The sequence below is a fragment of the Sarcophilus harrisii genome, chromosome 2, assembly GCF_902635505.1.
Source record: "Sarcophilus harrisii chromosome 2, mSarHar1.11, whole genome shotgun sequence".
NCBI classification, from domain to species: Eukaryota; Metazoa; Chordata; class Mammalia; order Dasyuromorphia; family Dasyuridae; genus Sarcophilus; species Sarcophilus harrisii.
Genome location: NC_045427.1, coordinates 653,875,016 through 653,897,522, shown reverse-complemented (window position 1 = coordinate 653,897,522; position 22,507 = coordinate 653,875,016). Strand labels below are relative to the sequence as shown.

The 22,507-nt window shown below is 46.2% G+C and overlaps 1 protein-coding gene across 1 annotated transcript in view; it reads left to right on the top strand.

Moving 5' to 3' along the window:
• ADAM12 (ADAM metallopeptidase domain 12) overlaps nt 1–22,507 on the top strand; it is a 307,991-nt gene that overhangs the window by 172,092 nt on the left and 113,392 nt on the right. The window contains exons 4-5 of the mRNA XM_031957016.1: nt 11,414–11,492; nt 22,156–22,232. Coding sequence (XP_031812876.1) covers nt 11,414–11,492; nt 22,156–22,232 — 156 coding nt within the window. The remainder of the gene's footprint in view (nt 1–11,413; nt 11,493–22,155; nt 22,233–22,507) is intronic.

Here is a 22,507-nt window from a genome sequence, read left to right as displayed (position 1 = left end):
GGGTTACTAAAGGAAACCAAGAGAGTGAAAAGACGAAGGGAGCAGAGGAGGGAGAGACCCACAGAGACATAAAGGTGGAGAAAGGAAAGAAGAAAAATGAAGGAAGGAGAAGGGAAGAGAAAGAAAGAGAAAGGAAAGGAGAGAGAGAAAAGAAAAGAGAGAAAGAGAAAAAAGAAAGAAAGAGAGAAAGAAAGAAAGAGAGAGAAAGAAAGAAAGGAAGGAAGGAAGGAAGGAAGGAAGGAAGGAAGGAAGGAAGGAAGGAAGGAAGGAAGGAAGGAAGGAAGGAAAGAAAAAAAGAGAGAAAGAGAGAAAGTGAGAGAAAGGAAGGAAGGAAGGAAGGAAGGAAAGAAAGAAAGAAAGAAAGAAAGAAAGAAAGAAAGAAAGAAAGAAAGAAAGAAGAAAGAAAGAAAGAAAGGGAGGGAGGGAGGGAGGGAGGGAGGGAGGAAGGAAGGAAGGAAAGAAGGAAGAAAGAAAGAAAAGAAAGAAAGAAAGAAGGAAAGAAAGAAAAAAGAGAAAGAAAGAGAGAGAAAGAAAGAAAGAAAGAAAGAAAGAAAGAAAGAAAGAAAGAAAGAAAGAAAGAAAGAAAGAAAGAAAGAAAGAAAGAAAGAAAGAAAGAAAGAAAGAAAAGACATCCTCTAAAAACAAGTTTTTATTTTGTTTTTGCTCCAGGGTCATTCATGGCTTGTATCTGCTGGCAATGATATCATGGAAATTTGCAGAGCATAGCAGTTTCTGAGCAAGTAGAAAGAAACAAATTTGATCTAACACACATTTGAAGAGTTTGGTTCAATGTAGGTCAGTTTTTAAGAGAACCCAGCTGGCCGATGTGCAAGTATGTCGGAGAGTGGGCTGGAGAACTTCCTCGTCAAGGAAAATTCCCTCCTGTGCCTCTCAGTGCCAATTAAGGAAAGTGCTTCAAGAACAGACCTAGACTTGGTTGAGGAGCTCAGGGAAGAAGAGGGGAAGAGGACTGATGAGGGAGGGGGAGGAAGAGACAGATGTCATTGAGGAGACGTGGTTGTTATGATTTCTTTGAATTACTAGGAAATAGTTCACCTGGTCATGGGGTGAGGTACTTGCCTATTGCACAGCTTTCTTGATGGAGACGATGCTCTTTCAAATGCCAAAATTTCACTTGGAGTCGAGGGAAAAAAATGTGCCCACTAGTCTCAGGAACACAGACTTAGATCTTGAAGGGATTTTAGAGGGCATCTAGACCAGCCCTCCATTTTACAGGAGAGAAAACTGAGACCTGGCAAGGGGATCTGACTTGTCCAGTATCACAAGAATAACAATAGGCTGACCAGTGATTCAAATTCACGTTCTCTGACTCCAAATTCAGCACATTTCTTGCTGTTCCATGTAGCAGAATCTGTCTCCCTTTTTCATTTCCTCTCCCCCCTTCTCCTCCTCCAGTCTGTCTCTTTCTCTCAGTCTCTTTCACTCTCTTCCTTCCATCTCCCTCTCATTTGGTCTCAATATTGCCATCTAAGTAGGCTTTTTTTTTACTAGCTAAAATAAAAGCTTCCTTTTTCTTCTAAGTTGAAAAAGTGAGTCTCGGTCACAAGGGAAATGACTCAGGTTAAAGGCATGCTAAGGACACCGTTAATTATTTAGGGACGGCATCCTCCATGTGGCATTGTGAAAGGAGAGCCCACCGTGGGCCGAGACCTGCTTCTGAGATCCCCGGCTGTGTAATTCTGGGCAAATCCCTTAAGTTCTTGGGCTCTGGCTCAGCCATTTTTTCTCTGGCTGCCTCAGACCATTTCAGGGAGATCTGTAAGGTAAAAGTGGTTCTCATAATAATGCTCAGATAGTTTATTTTCTAATATAGTAAATATCTATAGATAGAACACATATAGAAGAAGGCTCTTTGGAGTCCTCCATAATTTCTAAGGAGATAAAGAGGGCCTGAGATCTAAAAGGTTAACAATTGCCACTCTAGGCAGTTTTCCAAAATGTCTGCACTGGGGAAGGGACTCTTCTTATCAGGGAGTTCCTTATTCTGATGAAACTTCAGGAACAGCCTCTGTTCTTCGCCTTTTTCTAAAATACTGAAGTTTTCTAAAGTAGAGGAAACTCCCTATTCAAGCATAAATCAATGAATCACTCCAGTTTGGGGTGGGTTATTCAGTTAGTCAACATGCAGTTATTTATTAAGCACTTATTATGTACCCCAGCACTAAATGGCCTTTTTTCATTTGTCCACTCTCAGCATCTGAATTACAAAAAGTAATCTCATGGACTTTGTTTATTTCCAGGCTGTTCTTATGGCTTTTCAGTGGACCTATATGAGTGTTTCCTGTATCCCCCGTTAGGATGGAAACTCCTTAAGGACTCCCCAGGACTATTTGGCTTTTGTCTCTGAATTTCTGAGGTCTGACTCCGCGTCTGGCACATAGTAGGAATTTAGAATATTTGCTGACCAGTGAGCAGCCAGAATGTCACGTTCACATTGTTCATGGTGTTCCCAGAGAGCCATTTCTAGAAGCAGATGGGACAGGCCTTCAAGGGAGAACTCAGAGAAAATCACGGAGAGAAGAACAAAGGAGGTTTGGGAAAGTTGTTACGTACCAGTGGGAGGGACATTTTCCTCTAGTGGTTTTAAAGTAGATCGAGTCAACAAGTATTTATTAGGCACCTACTATATTCCAGGCCCAGTGTTAAGCTCTGAGGACACAAAAAAGCCAAAAACCATTCCCTGCTCTCACAATCTAATAAGGAGAACAGCATAAAACCAATTTATGGGAAAGATACACAATGTCAATGAGAGGTAGTCTCAGAGAGAAGGCACAGTAAGGATGGGTGGGACTGGTGAGAGGTGAAGAAGAACCTCTTGCAGAAGGTTGGATCTGAGTGGAATCGTAAGGCCAGAGTGGAGAGGAAGGGAGAGCCCCCATGCGCGGGAGACAGCCCAGCACAGAGACCCTGCAAGGGCCAGGCCCACCAGCTTCTGGCAACATTGATGGAAGGAGCGTGAGGGAAAGCGGAGAAAGGAGGAGACGTTCATCTTGACCCTGGAAATAAATGAGAGTTGATTGATTTTATTGAGTAGGACAGTAAATCAACGCTTTGTGAATTCCCCGAGAAAAGACCATTCTCCCAGGGCAGGAGGAGGTGATTTGGAGGAATGCTTGTTTCTCCAAGGGAAGTGAGATTTATGTATAATCTTTCCTTTTGGAAACAGCAGGTGATACCTTTGTCAGCCTTTTAAGCAAATGTTTATCCTGCTAGAGGGAGCAGCCAGGAGATGCCATGAATAGAGAGGCAGATTCGCAGGTAGGAAGATCTGGATTCAAATTCCACCTCAGACACTTAGTAGCCGAGTGATCCTGAGCAACGTCTTGAACCCCAGTTGCTTCATCTGCAACATGGGGATAATAATAACAGCCCCTCTCTCCCAGAGTGCTTGTGGGGGTCAAATGTGAGATTTATGAAGCCCCTTAAAACTTATGTAAATGCCCACCATTATTACACAGAGACAACTAAGTGGGGGCAGTGAAAATGCACTTGAGTTTGGAGCCCACCGCAGACACTGAGTCCTAAAAAGCCGTCTAAAAGTTGGTTATCGCATCGCTGTTATTAAACTTCCCAAGTTCTTAGAATTGGATTAGTTAAATGAGGCAAATTCTAACTCAAGCCAAAACATGTGACGGCAGAACCCAGCAGAGGCGTCTGGGCAGGGAGGATGCTGACTGAAGGCCCCCAGCCCCTCACTTAGCTGAGCCACTTAAGCTAATTAAAGAGGAGGGGAATGAGGAGGGACACCGGCTGCTTAAGGAACATGGGGAATGATGAGTGGGATGAAGATGGGCACATTTTAAGAAGCTCATCATTCTCTCTGAAACAGAGAGAGAGAGAGAGAGAGAGAGAGAGAGAGAGAGAGAGAGAGAGAGAGAAAATATAATTGGCAAGTTGGTCATAGAACTCTGCAGATATTTTCACAGTCCTTCCCAAAGACAGCAACCCAGAGAAGATACTTGACTGTGTGAATGGATGGGAGAGTGTTCCTGGATGGGGTGATCCAGCCCATCTCTAAGAAAGGTTGAGAGAAACCCCCCTGAGTCTGCAGATGTAAATAGAATCTACATCACTGGTAATATTGATGCTGTTGGCTGTGGGTGGAGAGCTGGATTTGGAGAAGGATGAACTGGATTCAAATCCCACTCTGGACAGTTAGTAGCTGTGTGGCCCTGGACAAACCACTCCCTCTCTCTCAGACTCAGTTTCCTCATCCTTAAAGGAAGGACAATAATAGTAACTATCTCACCTCCTGAGGAGCAAACGAGAAAATATCTATAATATTCTTTACAAACCTCAAAGTGCCTTATTTGTTTTAGTTATAATTATTATGGTTTCATGCTTATGAAACAAATTTTAAAGCCTACAACTACAGGTGATGTGAAGATTTTGGGGTTTTAATTATAATACATGAAAATAGAAGAGAATTGAGAACAAAAGATGCTTTTTACATCTTCAAGAGGGGGAAAAACACATTTTTATCCTTTGAAACACTTGCTTTAGCTCAGGAAAATAAGAGCCCAGAATGGAAAGGAAAGCCACTTGTGGTTCTTAGAGATGTCTTGTACTGTACTGTCAGAATAACCAAAGATCTTGAATGATAATACTAAAAATATCACACTCAGAAAGATTTCAGCTGTGACTTTATTGAATTAAGTGCGAAGAGTCCATGTGGTAAAGCCTGTTTGCAAATATTTCTGCTCCTCCAGGATGTGAAAATCGACAAACACAAAGAAACAAAAGCCCCAAGGTGGCGAGGGGGTGTCAGCTTTAGAACGAGACTCTGGTCCAAGCTCCGCCTCTGACAAAGCCCGAGGGACCCTGAACAAGACCCTCTCTCTCTCTCTCTCTCTCGTGGTGCTCCCACGCATCTCTTTCACCCTTTAAATTATAGCTCATATGGATCAGTTTCAATCCCAGATCAGATTTCACAATGAGTGCTCCCTGCACTAATGAAATCACCGGGCCAAAGCAATTTTTAAAAAATTGTTTACTGGGGGGAAATGTAGCCTATGTTTGAGCTCCCTCCGGATGCCTAAGACACCATAATAAATCACTTCTTCCTCCCCAGCCTGAGTAATGTGCTCCCTCACAATTAAGAAATTTGGGGAGCAATTTCTCATCTTTTCTGCTGCATCCCTCCATACTCAAATGAAAGAAAATCAATCTTTGCACAAAATCAAAAAACATCAGAAAGAGATGGAGTTGCTCCATTCATTTCACCAATAATTCTAACTCTGGCCATGAACTCTGGTGCTTATTGCTCTAGAACGCTGGTGAAGGTTCTCGAAAAGGCCTGTGTCTGGCTTTTGCTAAAGCTAGAAATATGTTTTCTAAAGACCCTGGCCTGCCATTTGGGATCAGTTAGTTCCCCAGTAGATCTTCTACCCATTTATTCTTCAGTTCTTCTTAATAAATGAATCATAGTTCAGGAGGACCCCAGTTCAAATCTGGTCTCAGACACTTAACACTTCCTAGCTGTGTGACCTTGGGCAAGTCACTTAATCCCAACTGCCTCAGCAAATAAACAAACAAACAAACAAACAAACGAATAAATGAATAAGTGAATAAATAAATAAATGAGTAAGCAAATAAATAAATAGATACATGAATGAATAAATGAATGAATAAGCAGATAGATAGATAGATGAATGAATGAATGAATCATCATGCACAATCAGGTCTGTTGAATGAAACCACTGGGACCATGATGATTCTGAAATCTTTAAATTGTGATTCTAGTTGTAAGCTCTGATTTTTTGGTGCCCTGAGCACTTCATCTGTCTTTTATAGCAATTCATAATTATTCCTAGAAATATCTTTGAAATCCTCCAAAAGCAAAGCTACACTCCTCCAGAATTAAAAAAATATGCACATATCCATAGTAGGAGATGGTCATTTGAAAAACGAGACATTGTGAGGAAATCAGACCAGCCGAAAATGGGGTCAATATGTTGCTTGGGTGCCAACTCCACCTACTACAATACATTCTAACTGAAGTCCAGACAGAACCAGATGGCCTAACAGGGCCCACAGTGCCTCCTTCAGACCATTTCCCAGATAACTGTACCTGGATAATCTCCTTGACCCCCTAAATGTCCCTATAGTCATCAAAAAATCAAACAGAAGGGGGTGATGTTTTCTTAATGAATTTTGAAAAATATAGTCTATGTAATTGTCATCTAATTGCTATTCATTTCCCCCTGTTTCACATATTTAAGCCATTCCAAAATTGATAATGACTTGTCAGTGTCAAGGCTGGTGACCTAACAGCATTTAAAATTCCCGGCTTGGGTCCCACCGTGCACCATGATGAATTAGTGTCTTTATGATCTGTGTCCACAAAGAAGCAAAATTGATTTATTTAGATTAAGTCGTTCTCATCCAATCGGGTTATCTCTCGACATTCTGGCTGTAATCACTTTTTCTGTAAGATTGGGAATAAATATAAATCAATTTCCTGAATTTTATCACTTTTAAAGGGATGCAGCTAATTATCTGACGCTGGAGAAAGCCAAGAATCACCTAAAAGCCAGCGTGGGGTTTATCCATTGCTTCAGAGCCTGAGGAGGATTCTTAAATTCATATTCTGACTTCCTTCTTTCTCCAGTCCTGCCTAAATGTAATAATAGCTTTTGTCAGTATTTTTTTCCATAACCGATAGACTTTTACCCTACTCATTTTTGTCTCCATTGGGGCCACTATGAATTGGGATTCTTCTGAGATGGCGATGGTGCAAGATTCTTAGCTGCCCAGTAGCATCACTGGGGTATTTGGATTAAAAAGGCAGATGTTTGTGCATTGATTTAGGGTCATTCTAAGTGTCCCCTTCGGTCAGACATTTTCTCTTCCATTCTTTTTGAATCTCATTGTCTTTGAAAATTAATTCTTGGGGCCCTTGTAATCTTGCCACTATTCTGCCCATATTTTTATAAATATTTCTGTTTTTGTTTTCGTTGGACAAGGGAAAATGGGAGGGAGAGAGGACTTGCGATGGATCTACAAGAAATTAAAATGACAGCAGTGGGGTTCATTGAAGCCTTTTTAAATGTTTGGAAGAAAGCAGAGGGAAAGCCATAAAGAACAGCCAAGTAGATGACCTGGAAAGTTACAATCCCTAGAGAACAGTGGTTTTAAATTGCAGAAAGGCAGATTTAAGAAACACTTTTGACTCCTACTTGTCTCCCTCAGAGTGGAAGGGGGCCTCAGGACAGTGTCAGGTTCCATATCCCGGGACGGAGGCTTATCCATGTTTCTGAGAATCATGACTGAGCAATCCTAACAATCAACGGACTTGAAAGTTGGATAGGAACTGGTCAGGACAGCTAAGTCTCGAGTTCTTCGGTATCATCAGAAATGATAAATGTTGAAATGTTGATCGTGATGAAAGTTCCCAGAATAAGAGGTGGAAGGTCCCTTAGACACTGGACAGTCTCATTATATCAGTGAAGAAACTGGTCAAAGCCAGTGGGGCGTTAGTAGAAGTGGTACCGAGCTTGGAGTCAGAGTCTACTTTCAATCCTCTTTTGCTACGATTTGGTCTTTGTTTAACTTCTCTAGCTATCAGTTTTCCACCTAAGGGTCACTAAAGCCACACTAAGCCTGTGTTTCTACATCCCTACAAGGCTCCGATGTGTCATGGCTTCCCAAGGGTCATTTAAAAGCAGATAGGAAGTCAGGTCTTCTGGCTCCAAATCTAAGCCCCTTGCCATGAGACCCTTCTTCATGAATGTCGGATAGTAACCCTCTCTGGAATGGGGGAGCAGTAGTATATAGGAGGCTTGATTCATGCAGCCAATTAGTGTGGGATTCAATGGAAAAGGAAAATGCAGAAGAAAAACATATTGCAAAGCCACATGCTAAGTAATTTGGGCACTGGAAGCCAAATGGAGAAAGCCCTTGCTTCAGAAATCATATTAATATGATATTAATATAATTTATATATATAATATTAATATACCTTTTGTCAGATTGCTTTCTATCTTGAGGAAGGAGAAAAATTTGGAACTTGAGGTATTACAAAAGTGAATGTTGAAATAATTGGGAGAAAAAATACTATTAAGTGTTAAGGGGGAAGGAAAAATAAAATAAGTTAGAAAATCATAGCAGATCTCTGGATCTCCTCCATTCATTGACTAAGAGCAGCGAGGAATCTTAGAAGCCCCCGCCTTACAAATGAGGAAACTAAGACTGAAAGTCTGTCTGCCGTGGCCAGGATGACCAGTGTGTGACCCAGAGCTCTGGCTCCTTCTGGGGATGCAAGCTGGCCCTCTAGCCCTTCAGCTTCCAGACCAGGGAACCGAGGAGCCGAGACGGGAAACGCTTGGAGTCAGGAAGATAGTGGGGCCTCCTTCCTAGCCACGGCCGCCTCAGACACCATTCCGCTTCCCCCCCTCCCCCAGCCTGTGTTGTTTTACGTTGCTTCTGTTTTGGGATGAAACGGGCCATCCAAGGGGGCCAAACCTCTGGGTCAGTTTCCTGTCTGCCCAAGGACAAACATAAGCAGCCGGTCCGACCTTGTGAGAAAAAGCCCGCCAGCCGGGGAATCCAGGGAGATCCACACGTGGGTCCTGACGAGGCGGCCAAGGCTGCTCGCAAAAGTACCGGAGTCTCGCCCTCCTTTCCATCCTGCCCTTGTTGCTAGAAAAAGTCTCCGTCTCAGAGAAAGGCCGGTTTTTGTTGTTTCTCGCTGAGCTCGAAGGATTTCTCTAAGGCCCGACAGCTTGTGGATCCCAAAGTGACCATCCAAGATGCTGACTGTTCTCCGTCCGGGGCAGGTCCCCCAGCAGCGGCCTTCCCAGGGGAGAGCCACGGCCGGCGGAGGCCGGGATCCAGGAGCAGGATTCTCCGCCCATCCCCGCCGTCCTCTCCAGGACCTCATGTGATCGCTCCGGTTCCCACAGTCAGCTTTCGGGGACACCGGATCCTCCTCACACCCCTGCTCCTTCAGGGACGGCTGCTCGTTCCGCTCCTTGGTGATGCTCTTCTTGCCCCTAGAGATGATCTAACCCCAGAGATGAGCCTGTCCATAAACTCTCTGAGAGGCATCTTGTCTCTCCCTGCGGTTTCCTGATACTTTCCCCAAATCACAGACTGTCTGGGAGCAGCCGCTCAGATACCAGAGAGATGCAGACTTTGGAGCCAGGAAACTGGGTTCAAACTTACACTGTCTGCCTTGCCCCGGCACCAAGCATCCTCCCTCTTGACCTTTTCCTCGTTCTGGATGTAACGGCCTCCCCCCGGCTCCCACTTCTGCCGGTGTTTGTCTGGCTGTGTGATCTCTCGCTTCCTCACAGGGCCTGGGCTTCTCTGACTCCAGGGTCTGTCCATCCGTTCATTTTCCTCAACTCACCAAGGATGTGTTTAACTCCGCCCCCCTCCTTCTCTAAATCTAGGACTCTGGGGGATTCCCTTCCCAACAAGGGTTATGTCCTCGCCAGGGCAGCCTCAGGTGGCATTTGTTTTCTTGGCACATGTGCCTTGCTAGCTCACATTGGACTGGGAGTCCACTAAAGCCCCCAGATCCTTTTCAGACTGCTGCCTAACATGCATCCTCCACTTGAGACACTGATTTTCTGAACCAAATGCAAGAAACAAAGCCGGATGTCTCCAGTTCTCAGTGAATTAGCTTTCACTTGGCACCGGCCAGGAGGAATAGCTCTCTCTGAGGGATCTGTAAAAGTTCCTTGCTTTAATTGCCTGCAAAGACCCAAGCCCCCAGGATCCTCCCAGGTTCAAGGTTTGCTGCTGACTCACCAGCCCCTTTGTTTGTCCAAGCCTTTTTTCCTGAGCTGTTAAAGCATTGCCCCTTCCTCTGCAGTGGGCTACACAAAGGGAGGTCACTGCTGTGGGGTTCTCCAAGTCCTCCGTTGGGTTCTGGGTTCCTGTGGGGTTGCAGGTTCCTGTGGGGTTCTGGGTTCCTGTGGGGTTCCGGGCTCTGGTGGGGTTCTGGGCTCCTATGGGCCACTTTTCCAGCTCTTGACTTCTTTGTGTGACTTGAAAGTGTAAACTCTGTTAGGGTTTTGCATTTTCCCCAGCGCTCAGTGTAGCAGCTGGCACCTGGTTGGATGCCCAAGAAATGATTTTTCCTTTCAATTGTCCTTCAAAAGCCCAATTAAGTGTTAAGTTGCAGGGGCCAAACAAGTGAAAATCAGCCATGCTCTCATCCTCCTCCCAAGACCAAATATCCAGCAGGCTTGGAAAGTCTTTGGAGGGATTTGAGCAACTGAATCTGGGGCCCTTCTCTCTCTCTCTCTCTTTTTTTTTCTGAGACAATTGGGATTAAATGACTTATTCAGGGTCACAAGCTAGGAAGTATTAAGTGTCTGAGGCTAGATTTGAACTCTGTGCCATCTAGCTGCCCCTCCTCATGGGCAAGTCCCTCCTTAAGAAGAGGAATTAGATCAGATGACCTTGAAGGTCCTTCCAGTTCCACGCCCTGTCTGTTGGGAGCTGGCTGCATCTATTTCTGACTAACACCTGATTCCCTTGGGTCACTTAACTTCCTTGGGTCTCAGTTTCCTCATCTGTCAAAAGAATGACCTTGATGATGCTTTTTGGCACTAACGACAGCATTCATGACTGAATAAACCCTTCTCCTTTGGGGATTTAAAGAGATCAACTAAGTTTGGTTCTTCTCATCTTATATCAGTCCATGCAATGTGCTTCATCAGCCCTTCTTGACTTTTTTCCTATTTAAAACACATTTGGGATATTTTTGTAATCAGCAGTGGGCCAAGATGGGGAGGTCACATGATTGTGAGGATGACTTTTCAGGGCAGGGCTCATCCACTGGGAATTTCCCCAGTTTGTCTGTGTTTTTCTTGGGTTAACAGATGCTGAACTTTCCCATTTATCAGAAGGAGATGATATCAGCGTCTGCTTTCCAGGGTTGTTGAGATGACATCTGTAAAGTTTTTCCAAGCCATTAAGTGCTAGCCACTATTGCCATGGTCATCGTTGTTGTTGTTTTTCATGTTATACTTTGGGGTTGTGGAGGGGTGAGAGCTCAGGACTGAAAACCCGGGCCCCTGGGTCTAGTCCAGTCTCTGATGTAGACTTGAACAAATAAAGGAGCTCCTTAAATAAGGAGCTAGAGCTTAATGGTATCTCTTCGGCTTTCAAATTCTCATTTGGATAAATGAAAAAGAGAGATTGGATGGTGCAGTGGGAAGATTGGGGGTCAGAGAACAGGGGTCATTCCCCTTCCCAGTCCTTCCACTTGCTGGCTGTGGGATCTCAGACACGTCACTCCTCTCAACGTGTGCATTTACTCGGCTGTAAAATGAGGGGTGGGAGCAAATGGTCCCCACCAGCCTGGCTTTTAACCGGGGATCTCATGCTCATCGAGAGGTAACGATCTGATTGATTTCTCCTTTTTGTTTCCCCACAGAGGCCTCTTGGCTGACAACTTCACAACAACCCATTACCAGGGAGATGGCACGGACGTCTCCCTCACACAAAATTACACGGTAAGTCTCCTGGGTCTGCATTGATCGGTTCTTTAAGTGTTTGACATTTGCCCTCGTCTCAAATTGCACACATCGACATGCCCTTCACTGGAACAAGGATGGTAAACTGGCAGGCTGAAAAAACAACTTTTCTTATCAGGGGACGTGGCAGGAAAGGCTCAGGAGACTCCATTTCTGAGCTGCACTGGGAGGGTCTGACCAGACTGAAAGGTTTGGAGGCTGCCTCCGTGGGCAGTTATGAAACCCCAACTAGGATGGGAGGGCCAACCCAGAAGACTTTGCAAGAGCTTAGTTTGACTTAGCTGAAAACTCTAGGAGGACTGGACTTGGTATCAGTAACCCTGAGTTTGAATCATGTCTCAGATATTTACTCACTCTGTGACCCTGACCACGTCACTTTGCCTGTCTGCCTCAGTTTCCTCATGTATAAAATGGGGATAATAATGCCTCATAAGCATTTTATGAGGATCAAATTTGATAAGCTATATTTAGTACTTTGTAAACTGCAAAATCCTATGTAACTGCTAGCTATTGTTGGGAACACAATCCAGAGCCAGATTTTGTGTCCTGGATAATTTTGGACAAAGCTCATGGATCCTTTCTACAAAAAAAAAAAATGCTTTTAAATGCATAAACTAAAAATACATAGTGTTACAAAGAAAAACAATTATATCGAAATATATTTATCAAAATATTCAAGGGAAAAAAGGCCCTAATTAAGAATCACTGATCTAAACTATGATAGACTTAGTTAGCTCTTCTCAACAATACAATGATCCAAGACAATACCCAAAGACTCATGATGGAAAATGCGATCCACATTCAGAGAAAGAACTGGGGACTCTGAATACAGATCTAAGAAGTCGGTTTTTTCACGGTTTTTGCTTTTTGTTTTTCTTTTGGTTTGTTCTGGGTCTTCTTTCACAACACGGCTAATGTGGAAACATGTCTAACGTGACTGCATGTCTATAACCCTTATGAGAATGTTTCCTGTTTTGGGAAGGGGGAAAGAGAGGAAGAAAAAAATTGTAACTCAAAGCGTTACATTATAAAAGTGAATATTGGAAACAAAAAGAAAGAAGAAAAAGCAAAAACCAGAGAAAAAAGAATCATTGAACTAGATGGTCAAAGAAAATATCTCTAGCAGAAGCAAAGCTATTGGATGAGGGGGCTCCTTGATGGAACAACAGGACAAAGGCCAGCTGCCAGGGGAAGGTCACCTCTGGGTCTCTCGGCTGTCTCACACACCTGAAGGTTTACCTGGACAGCTTGGGCTTTCCCAGCTGCCCGACAGGGCTGGGAATTCCATCCCAAAAGTAATAAGCCTCTGATATTCTCATCAAACTCCACCTCAGCTCCTCAATCCCTCCATGCTCTTAGCTACAGCCCAGCCCCAGACCTTTCATAGTGAGTCGTATGTGTGTGTGTCTGTTTTTTTTCTTTAAAAGGGGGCTTTATTCCCAGAGGAGGAACCATATTTGTCAGTTACCCCTCTGAAGTTCCATCTTATAAAATTGAGGAAAAAAAAGTTAATAATTGAGAAGCCGCTGTGAGCTCTTCTAGAAAGGACCGATGCACATCTCACATATGATTAGATCAGCAATTGTGTGTTTCCTCCAGCGCAGAGATTCTTTTTCTTTATTTGCCAAAATAAATGAGAAATGTGCCCGCTCTGCTGGACATCGTCCCAGGATCCTTCGCTCGGGGATTTGAGAGTCTGGGCCGCTAACAAGAGATCACACGCAGCCCCCTCACTGCGGCCAAGCTCGTCCGTCTGCTGAAAACAAGCCACTTGTTGCTATCGCTGTCCTTTGTCACGACTCCATTCCGCCCCCTGACAATTCTCCCTCACACCGGCAACTTCTGTTCTCTCTCTCTCTCTCTGCATCCAACTTTTCCTTCCAAACCCGGCTCAAAACCCGGGAGAAGGAGGAAACAAGATGGAGAAATATGGCCACAGTCGGGTGCACTTGGAACCGTTTGAATGGCTAAGCACAAAGAATGGACACTTGCCCATAGGAAATGGTTCGATGTGGACTTGGAAGGGAGTTCCTGACTGAGTTCCCCAGGGATCTCTGCTTGGCTTTGGGCTCTTGCACATTTAATCCCTGCCTCAGATAAAGGTAGTTATGGGCCATTCATCAAATCTGCATTCGACACATGGCTAACCTAGTGGATGACCCAGTCAGGAGCCAAGGGGATCTTGAAAGGGGCCAAAGCCTTGAACTGAATCTAATAAGATGAAATTTAATGGGAATAAATTCAATCTCTCAAGTCCAAGATGGGGGAGGCATTTCTGGAGAGCGGTAGATGTGAAGAAGAATTGGAGAACGAAAGCCAGTCAAAGTCGGCCGTGTGATACGGCAGCCAAAAAAAGCTCATGCGGCCTTTTACCGCGGGAAGAAAAAGGCAGAGATCCCAGGCCTGGGAAACTGATGACATCCTTGCACTCTGCCCTGGTGGGCCCAGAGCCAAAGCCTCAAGCTTGGTTAGGGGAGCCATTGTCAGTCTGGGGAGCGTCCAAAGGAAGGTGACTTCTGGATGGTAGATTAGAGAAGGTTGAAGAACTGGAGAAGACTGGGGAAGAAGCTGGCACTGTCTGAGAATTTAAGGACCTCCATGTCCCGCCTGGTTCCAGAGGGCACAGGTGGGAGCTGTCCCAGCTTCTTGGCCAAGTCACCTGCCATCTCCGGCCTGTTAGACTAGCTCTGGGTTATACGTAGACTTGAGTTTCCTTTGTGCCTCGATCATAGATCGGGGATTTTCTATAATCCAGCAGGTACAAATTTCAGAGGATTAGATTCAGGGTTAATGAGGACCCCAAAGTGGAACAGATTATCTTGAGAAATGGTGGGTTTTTCTTTGCTGGATACCTTCAAACAAGGGCTAGCCGACCACTCGTCAGGCGTGCTCCGTATGTACAGAGGGTTCTTCTTCATAAGAAGGATGAATTAAAAAGTCTCCAAGGCCTCTTCAAGCTGAAACTCTGTGATTCTGAGAAATTCAGAAAAAGGGGATGAACCTGTACTTGGCTGGAGATTAGGGAACAGAGGCTAAGCCGTGCCTTTAAGGAAGACATCTGGGGGGATTCTGGCACAGGTTTGGCAGATGGTGCATGTAAAGTACATCGAAAAAGCAAAGGGCAGGAAGACAGGAAGATCTGGGAATGGCCCAGATGGGGAGCGACATGAAAGGGTTAGAAAGGGACCCATGGAGGGCCCTAGAAAGCAAGCTCTGGAAGCTCTGCCTTGTGCTCTTGGCAATGGGGAGCCATGGAGTAGATCTGGGATTGATGCCATTGGGCTTGTGTCTTAGGGAAATGATTTTGACATTATTTAAAGGATGGCTTGGAAAGGGCTGAGACTAGAGGCAAGGAGGATCATTAGGAGGCTGTCATAGTAGTTCAGGTGGCCATAATAGTGTTACAACACCTGAAGTTGTTCAGTGTTTCACATGTTTCTTACTTTGAGATTGTCTGATCATTTTGATGGGTGATGAAACCTGCTGGGGGAATTACACACCTAACAGGAAGCTGGAAATTACACACCTAACAGCAAGTTGGGAATATGTGTCTGAAAGCCAAATGAGAAATCAAGGTGCTGGGATCACCTGCTTAGAGACAATGGATGGATGCGGATGACAGGTGAGAACATCGTGAAATAAGAGCAGAACACAAGGAGAGGAGAGGGCCGAGGAGCAAGCTTGGGAAATGCCTCCACTGGAAGGGCAAGGGCTGTGAAGCCCCAGCCAGGGAGACTGAGAGTTGGAAAGGTTGGCCAAAGACGTAGACCAGGTGACAGAGGGGAGAACATCTGGAAGAATTGGGGGGAGGGGGTCAGCAAAGTCAAAGGCATCGAAAGGCCAAGAGAAGGAAGGCTCCAATGGGACAATGAGTCTGGATCTTCAAGGAGTTACTCATTCAGACACCATCTCAGGCAAGTGCCGGGAAGAGACCCTTCCTGGAGAAAGGGCCTGTGCTCTGACCCGGAGAGATGGGGAGCCCATCCAGGCCTCCGACCTGTAGAAAACAGCATCAGACTGAAGAGGCAAAATTAATCTGGAGACAGGAGCGACAGCCTTCGAAAGGGAGAATGGAAGCGCCACCGAGAGGACGTTTGGGCACCCAGCTTGCTGATTGATGGGTGAAGGGGGAGGTTGAACTAGAGGAACTCTAAGTCTAGGAAGTTATGGGTCACTAGAAGGCCTCCTATAACCCTTGGAAGGGCCCCTGCAGCCTTCCACACTCCCATTTCCTACCCATCATCCCAAGGGGGAGCTCATCTCTAGGGATGAGGAGCAGATGTCTTGCATCCAAAGTCTTTTCAATCCTTGCTTTCTCATTTATTGTTTGCTCCCTCCATTCTTTGCTTGTTGGTTTCATTTCTCTGGCCAATTTTCTCTTCTCTTTTTTTCCCTTCATTTTAAGGGAAGATGGGTCAAAGAAACATTATTTAAAATGAAAAGACAAGACACAGGAGAAATAAGACCCCAGCACTTGCCAAGTCTGTTTTGGCCAAAAATCGGGAAAGCTGTCAGCTCAAAGTCCTTGCCGCTCTCCCCAGATGTCCCCGTTCCTTGGAGTGTCATTGGGAGCTGGCAGCCGCTTTTCTGTAAAGATAAGAAACAAAAGATCAGACTCGGTAAATAAAAACCAGCGGCTATAAACAGCTGGCTTCCTGGATGCACGAGGCACAGAAGGACTTCTTCTATTCCCTCCCGTGGCCCTGAACAATGAGCCCGACAGATGTGCCGGGGGGAAGGGGTGGGCCTGTGGCACTGAATCAGTCCCGAGGACAGTCAGAAATCACTGGCTAACCTTGCTTCCTCTAAAGTCAGCAAAAAGTGGATTTTCATCCATTATAAAAAGGAGAGCCATAAGAAAGAATCATTTCCAGGCAATAATGTTTTTATCTTCTGATGGTAAACGTGAACTGAACTGTTCTATTGGCCTGGGATTGGACAGGGGAGAGATGGAGGGATGATTTCACTGACAGGGGATCCTGAAAAGTTGGCACTTCCCCCGTGTGTATTGTCCTCCCCATTAGATCGTAAGCTTCTGGAGGGCAGAGGGAGTTACCAAATAAGTAAATCAAGGAAATGCTATAGATTTGGCTTTCTAGATTTTAGAAAAACATTTAATAAAATAAAATATTCTATATTTAGACTATATAAAATATACTAATAAAATGTTATATTTAATAAAATATACTATATAAAATATATTAATAAAATATGGCTATTTAATAAAATATTAAATATGCTATTAATTAATTTTTATTAATTAATTGGCGTTTCCCAAGCTGGCTCCTTGGCCCTCTCCTCCCCTTGTATGTTCTGCTCTTATTTTACAATGCCCTCATCTTTCATCTGCTTCCAGAGTGTTCATTAATTAATTCATTAATTATGCCATTAGTAAAATATATTCTTTGGGAACAATAGAGCTGTGGACTAGATGTTGAGCTGATTAGACAGGTTGAGAACTGGTTCATTGGCCATATTCAGAGTCTTCCTCCAGAGTTCAAAGTCATTGGGACAGGAGGTCCCTAGAGATTCTGGGCTCAGTCCATCTATGGAACACTTCTCTCAATGCCTTAGATAAGCCTTCTCAAGTTTACAGATAATACAAACCGAGGGGAGAAGCTAACTCACTAGGTAACCGTGTGGTTCTAAACAGGCTTGACGAGCTGGAGGATCGGTATAAATTGAACAATAATTATGCACCAGCAATGTGCGAGGTACTGGGCTGAGGATATGTGGACAAAATAAAACAGTCTCTGCCTTCGAGGATCTTACATATAGTCACCTTAAAATCCAGGATAGCTAAACGGCCAGTTCTATACTGCAATTGGGGTATCAAAGTGACAGATACCAAACGGAAAGGAGAATGGAAGGAGAACAGGGAACGAGCATTTGTGTGGCACCTACAGTGTGCCGGGCACTAAGCTGAGTGCTTTAAAAATATTTTGCAAACATTTGATGAAGAAGAATGGCTAGCCAGCCAAAGATCAGAGGGTTTAAGTGGACTACATGCTCCAGAGGAATATGAATCCTCCACCTGGAGGAAGAGCTTCCAGGAATAAGAACGAGGTTCTGTGCCCTGTGACCCAGAGGACTGTGCTCAGCCTGGGCACCACGGTTTGGGACACATGCTGCTGAGCTGGAGAGTGGCCAAAGAATGTCTGTGTCACGTGAGCATCGGTGGAAGGAACCGGGGAAAGGAAGGAAGGAAGGAACCAATGTAGCCTAGGGAGGGCAGTGATACAAGGGTATCAAGGACTGGCCTTCAGAAAAGGGACTTGGCCCCAGAGGGCAGAGTGAGGTGCCGTGAGGGGGAAGCAAATTTAGGCTTAAGGTAATAAAAAATCCTTAAAAACCCTTCCTGAAAAACATTTGAAAGAGGAAGAGGTTGCTTTGAAAGCCAGTGAGGTCTCCCTCCTCAGACATTTTCAAGGAGACTGGAGGGCCATTTATCAGGTATAGTCTGGCCATGTATAAAGTGGCTTATATGGCTGGTGAGAACAGAAGATTAGTCAGTCAAGAAACGTTCGTTGAGTATCATCCATGTGTCAGGAGCATTCTAAGCAGTGGGGATCCAAAGGCAAAAGTGAAAGTCCCGACCCTCAGGAGGCTTCCATTCTAATGAAGAGACAATACACAATATGTCCTCATGTACTAAATGCATCCAAAGCAGATAAGAGGTATCCCCTCTTGGGACAGAAAGGACATTTGCCATCTGGGGACCAGGAAAGACCTCCTACGTAAAGGGAAACTTGAGCTGAGCCTTGGAGGAAACTGAGGTTCCGAGGTGAGGAAGGAGAGACAGTTGAAGTTGTACAAGATGAAGGTCGGGGCGTTGCAAGGGATAAATGATGTGGGACTGAAAGGAACCTTGGAAATTGTCCAGTAAAACACCTTCATTCAGGAAGAAATCACTACCTTTACAATTACATCATTTCCAAAGGCACCCATCCCCTCCTGGGGGACAGGCAGCCCTGGAACAAGCCCATAATGGAGGGAGGAGAAAGCCGACCCTAAAACCACCAATGCAGCGACCAAATTTGCAGGACATGGTGCACTCCAGTCCAGCGGCCCCCGCGTCCCCATCTATGCCCCCTCCCGCCTCTACAAGGAAGCCCTCCGGAGTCTCATCTCTTCTCTAGGACCAAGCGCCCCTTGATTATAACCCTCTGATCGGTTTTCTTTTATTCTTTCCATCCCCATTGCTGGGCCGTTGTGTATATTGATTTTGCTTCCTCCACTTCTTATTAGTTCACACAACCTGCCCCTCATTTTTTGTAGCTGAATCCAACTCTCTGTGACCCCATCTGGGGTTTTGATGGTAAAGATATATTTTATAGATGAGGAAACTGAGGCAAACAGGTTAAGTGACTTGCCCAGGATCACACGGCAAGTACATGTCCAAGGTCTCACTTGAAGGCCGGTCTTCCTGACGCCAGGCCCGACCCTGTATCATAGTCCCACTTAGCTGCCCGCCCTCAAGCTCCGTTCTCTACCCCACAGCACACTGCCTTGCTGTGATTAATAATACCAATATTAGTCTGGCATATTTCCTGGGAAAGGCAAAAGTGGTGCTAAAAGCAACTGGACGAAAACCAGTCGGGTTGGGAAAGGCAGCAGGTTTTCCTGCAGATGAGAGCACAGACCAGAACGCTGGGATTCCCAACCGAATCTGACCTTGGGATCTTTCTCCGGTTTTCATGCGGCTTCACTTAATGGCCCCTGGGCCCTGATTGTGTTCTGGGAGGCCCCTGGGAACCGCCTGGGTCTGGGGAGTCAGTGCTTTGTGGGGACCCTGGGAGTAGCAGCATCCCTGCCTGGCTTCCCCTCCCCCTTTAATATTTACTACCTTGGCGAGGGCTGTGCACTAACCACCTGCTTCCCGCCTCCGTCCCTGGGCTGGCATTATAGGCCCCTGTGGTCCCACTTCTCAAGCCGGCGCAGGAATGGTCCCGGGACATGATCCCTCTCACCCCACTTCCTTCTGTCCACCCCAGGGGGAGGGGGATGGAGCCCCCTGGAACTCTCCATCCCAAAGGCACTTTGGGGCTGACTTTGAGAGCAACCTCACTTCCAACTGAGGTTACCACTGACTTAGAGAACATTGTCAAGAGAATCCCAACACCAAAACTTCCGACAGGTGCACACCTCTGGCTACGGCCTCTTCCCAGGTGTGGGCTTCCTCTCTCTTATTGGGCCACGGGGTAAATCAACACCAAGCACTCAGTCTCAGGCTATAAAAGGTCTATGCTCCGCTCTCAGAGTGTGTGTGCACATGGTGGCCTTGAGGTTTTCCCCACAGCCAAAGGAAAAGGTCATAGACCATGGGACAGCCAATCATTGTTTAGTACAGAGTCAGACTTGGGCTATTTAAGGGAGGATGAAAAAGGAACGAAGGGAGGGAGGGAGAAAGGAAGGAAAGGAGGAAGGGAGAGGAAAGGAAAAGAGAGAAGGAGCAAGAAAAGAAAGAAGGGAAAGGAGAATAGAGAAAGGAAGGAAAGAAAATAAGAAAAAAGGAGGGAATGAAGGAAAGGAGAAAGGAAAAGGAAGAAAGGAAGGAAGACAGGAAGGAAGGAAGCAAGGAAGGAAGGAAGGAAGGAAGGAAGGAAGGAAGGAAGGAAAGAGGGAAGGGAAGGAGAGAGGACAGAAGAAAGGAAGGAGGGAGAGCGAGAGGGAGAAACGAAAACAAGGAAAAGGAGGAAGAAAAGAAAGGAAAAAAGGAGAGAATGGAAGGGAGAAAAGAGAAAGTAAGAAAAGAAGAGAGGAAAGAAAGAAGGAAGGAAAGAGGCAAAAAGGAGGAAGAAAGGAAGGAGGGAGAGAGAGAAGGAGGAAGGAAGGGGAAGAAGGAGGAAGGAAGAAAAGAAGAAAGCTAGGAAGGAAGGGATGGAGGGACAGAAGGAGGGTGGAAGGAAGGAGGAAAAAAGAAGGGAGGGAGGGGAAGAAGGGGGAGAGGGAGAAAAAAGGAACAAAAGAAGGAGAAAAAAGAAAAAAAGAAAGTCACAGCTATTCTGAGCAAACATCCTTTTCATAGGCTCTAATTGAATTTTCTGGGCTTCCCTATCTTGACAGTTCCATCTCACCCCCGCCCCTCCACCTTCTCTGAGCCCCTGCTCTCTTTCATTCTACCCTCTCTTTCTTTCTCCCTCACAAAAGCAAGGCAGCCTTTCGAAGCCATCTTTCTGCCGCTCCAGGATTAAAAAACCCGTCTTGTCTGATGCTGAAAAGGTTAATTAATGCAGGAAGAGTGAATGAGCCTGGTATCAATAATTGCTTAACGTGTGTGAGATGCCTGTCAGGTGGAAACATGAGTGATGGCTCCTCTCCCCCGCTGAACGAGCGGCTGCTCTCACACGGCTCTGCCATCTCCTCGGTGTGAGGGAGGAGGAAGCGGCGGGGGGCGGGGAGCACTCCCCAGCCAGTCCCTCATTAGGACACAGTCTGTATCCAACAGGACAGCTCCCAGCTCCCCCCATGCCCGCGAGGGCGCTCCTTCCTGGGCCACGTTCCCTGCTTCAGTTTCTGCCCGAGGCTCCATCCTGGAGGAAATTCCAGGGGCTGATCCTTCCAGGGGGTTCCGTCTCTTCATGGAAGACCCTCCTCCTTTATTTGTCTTATTTAACTTCCCCATTGGATAACTTGTTGCTCCAGTTCCATCATCCTCACTTTCCATCAGCTCTAGGCTTGGGCTCCCATGTCTGTGACTTGAGCTGGGTGACTTAGAAGCTTCTTGGATCTGTGTCCTCTCCAGTTAAGTGAAGGTCCCCCAGCTCTGCATCTGTGACCTTGGGCCTTGCTCGCCCGGCTTTTTCTTTTATAAATGCTGGGTTGATGGTCTTTTTTCCAAGATTGCGGCGATTTTCCAATATCTCTTCCCCTCCCCCCCCCCACAGTCATCACCCCCCACCCCACCCCCGCTCACGGCCATCACCCCCCTCCCCCACTCACAGCCAGTGCCCGCTCCCAGCACGTTCCCAGCCTTCTCCTCATTCTCAGTCCCTCTTCCTCTTCTCTGCATGTAGGTCAGTAAGGTGCCATTTACCTTCAGGTACCTCGTTTGTTCAGCTATGGCCCCACTGACACAATGGCAGCTCCTCAAGGTCAGGAGCTGCTTCACTTGTCTTTGCCCAGCACAGAGTCTGGGCCCGGCCTCTGGCAGGCACTTAATAAGTACCTGGGAATTCATTTATTGATTGTCAGCCTCTTGTCACAAGCTAGACGTGGGAGCCTAGTTTTCGAGGGCAGTGCTGTTATTATTCCCATTTTAAAGAGGAGAAAACTGAGGCCAGAAGGGAATTAATTGGCCTGCCAGAGGCCATACTTTTATCATTACTATCTATGTTGTTGTTGATGATCACTGCAGGGCCCCATGGGCCTCCTCACACTGGGAAGGTGCAGCAGGTCCCTTTGTTGGCTCTGGACTTTGTGAGCCTTCAAGGCTTTTGTGAAGAGACATCACATGCTTCATTCACACAGAGACACCGTCTCTCTCTGTCTCTGTCTCTGTCTCTCTGTCTCTCTCTCTCTCTCTCTCTCTGTCTCTCTCTCTCTGTCTCTGTCTTTCTCTGTCTCTCTCTGTCTCCGTCTCTCCCTCTCCTCCCCCCACCCTGCACCTGGCTGACACCCCTCTGTCTCTCTCTCCCCTCAGGGTCACTGTTACTACCACGGGCATGTGCAAGGACATCCTGATTCCATCGTCAGTCTCAGCACTTGCTCCGGACTCAGGTGAGTTGAGGCAGCCCTGTCCCGCTTCCCGGGCTCTGGCCCAGCCCAGGAGCCCCCACTGCTCTGCTCCCCCAGACAAAGGGGGGGCGGTCTCCATCTGTGGCTCTGTGAGCCCCCTAGGGGCAGCCGGGCTGGCAGCCTTCCCCTGAGAGGACCCTTTGCTGGGCTCTCAGTTTGCCCCCCCCAGGGGAGATCAGGGGCAAAGTGGCAGCCAGGAGAGCAAGGGGAGGAGCGAGTCTCACCCAGACCCCCCCCCCGGCTCGTGGCTTCCATTA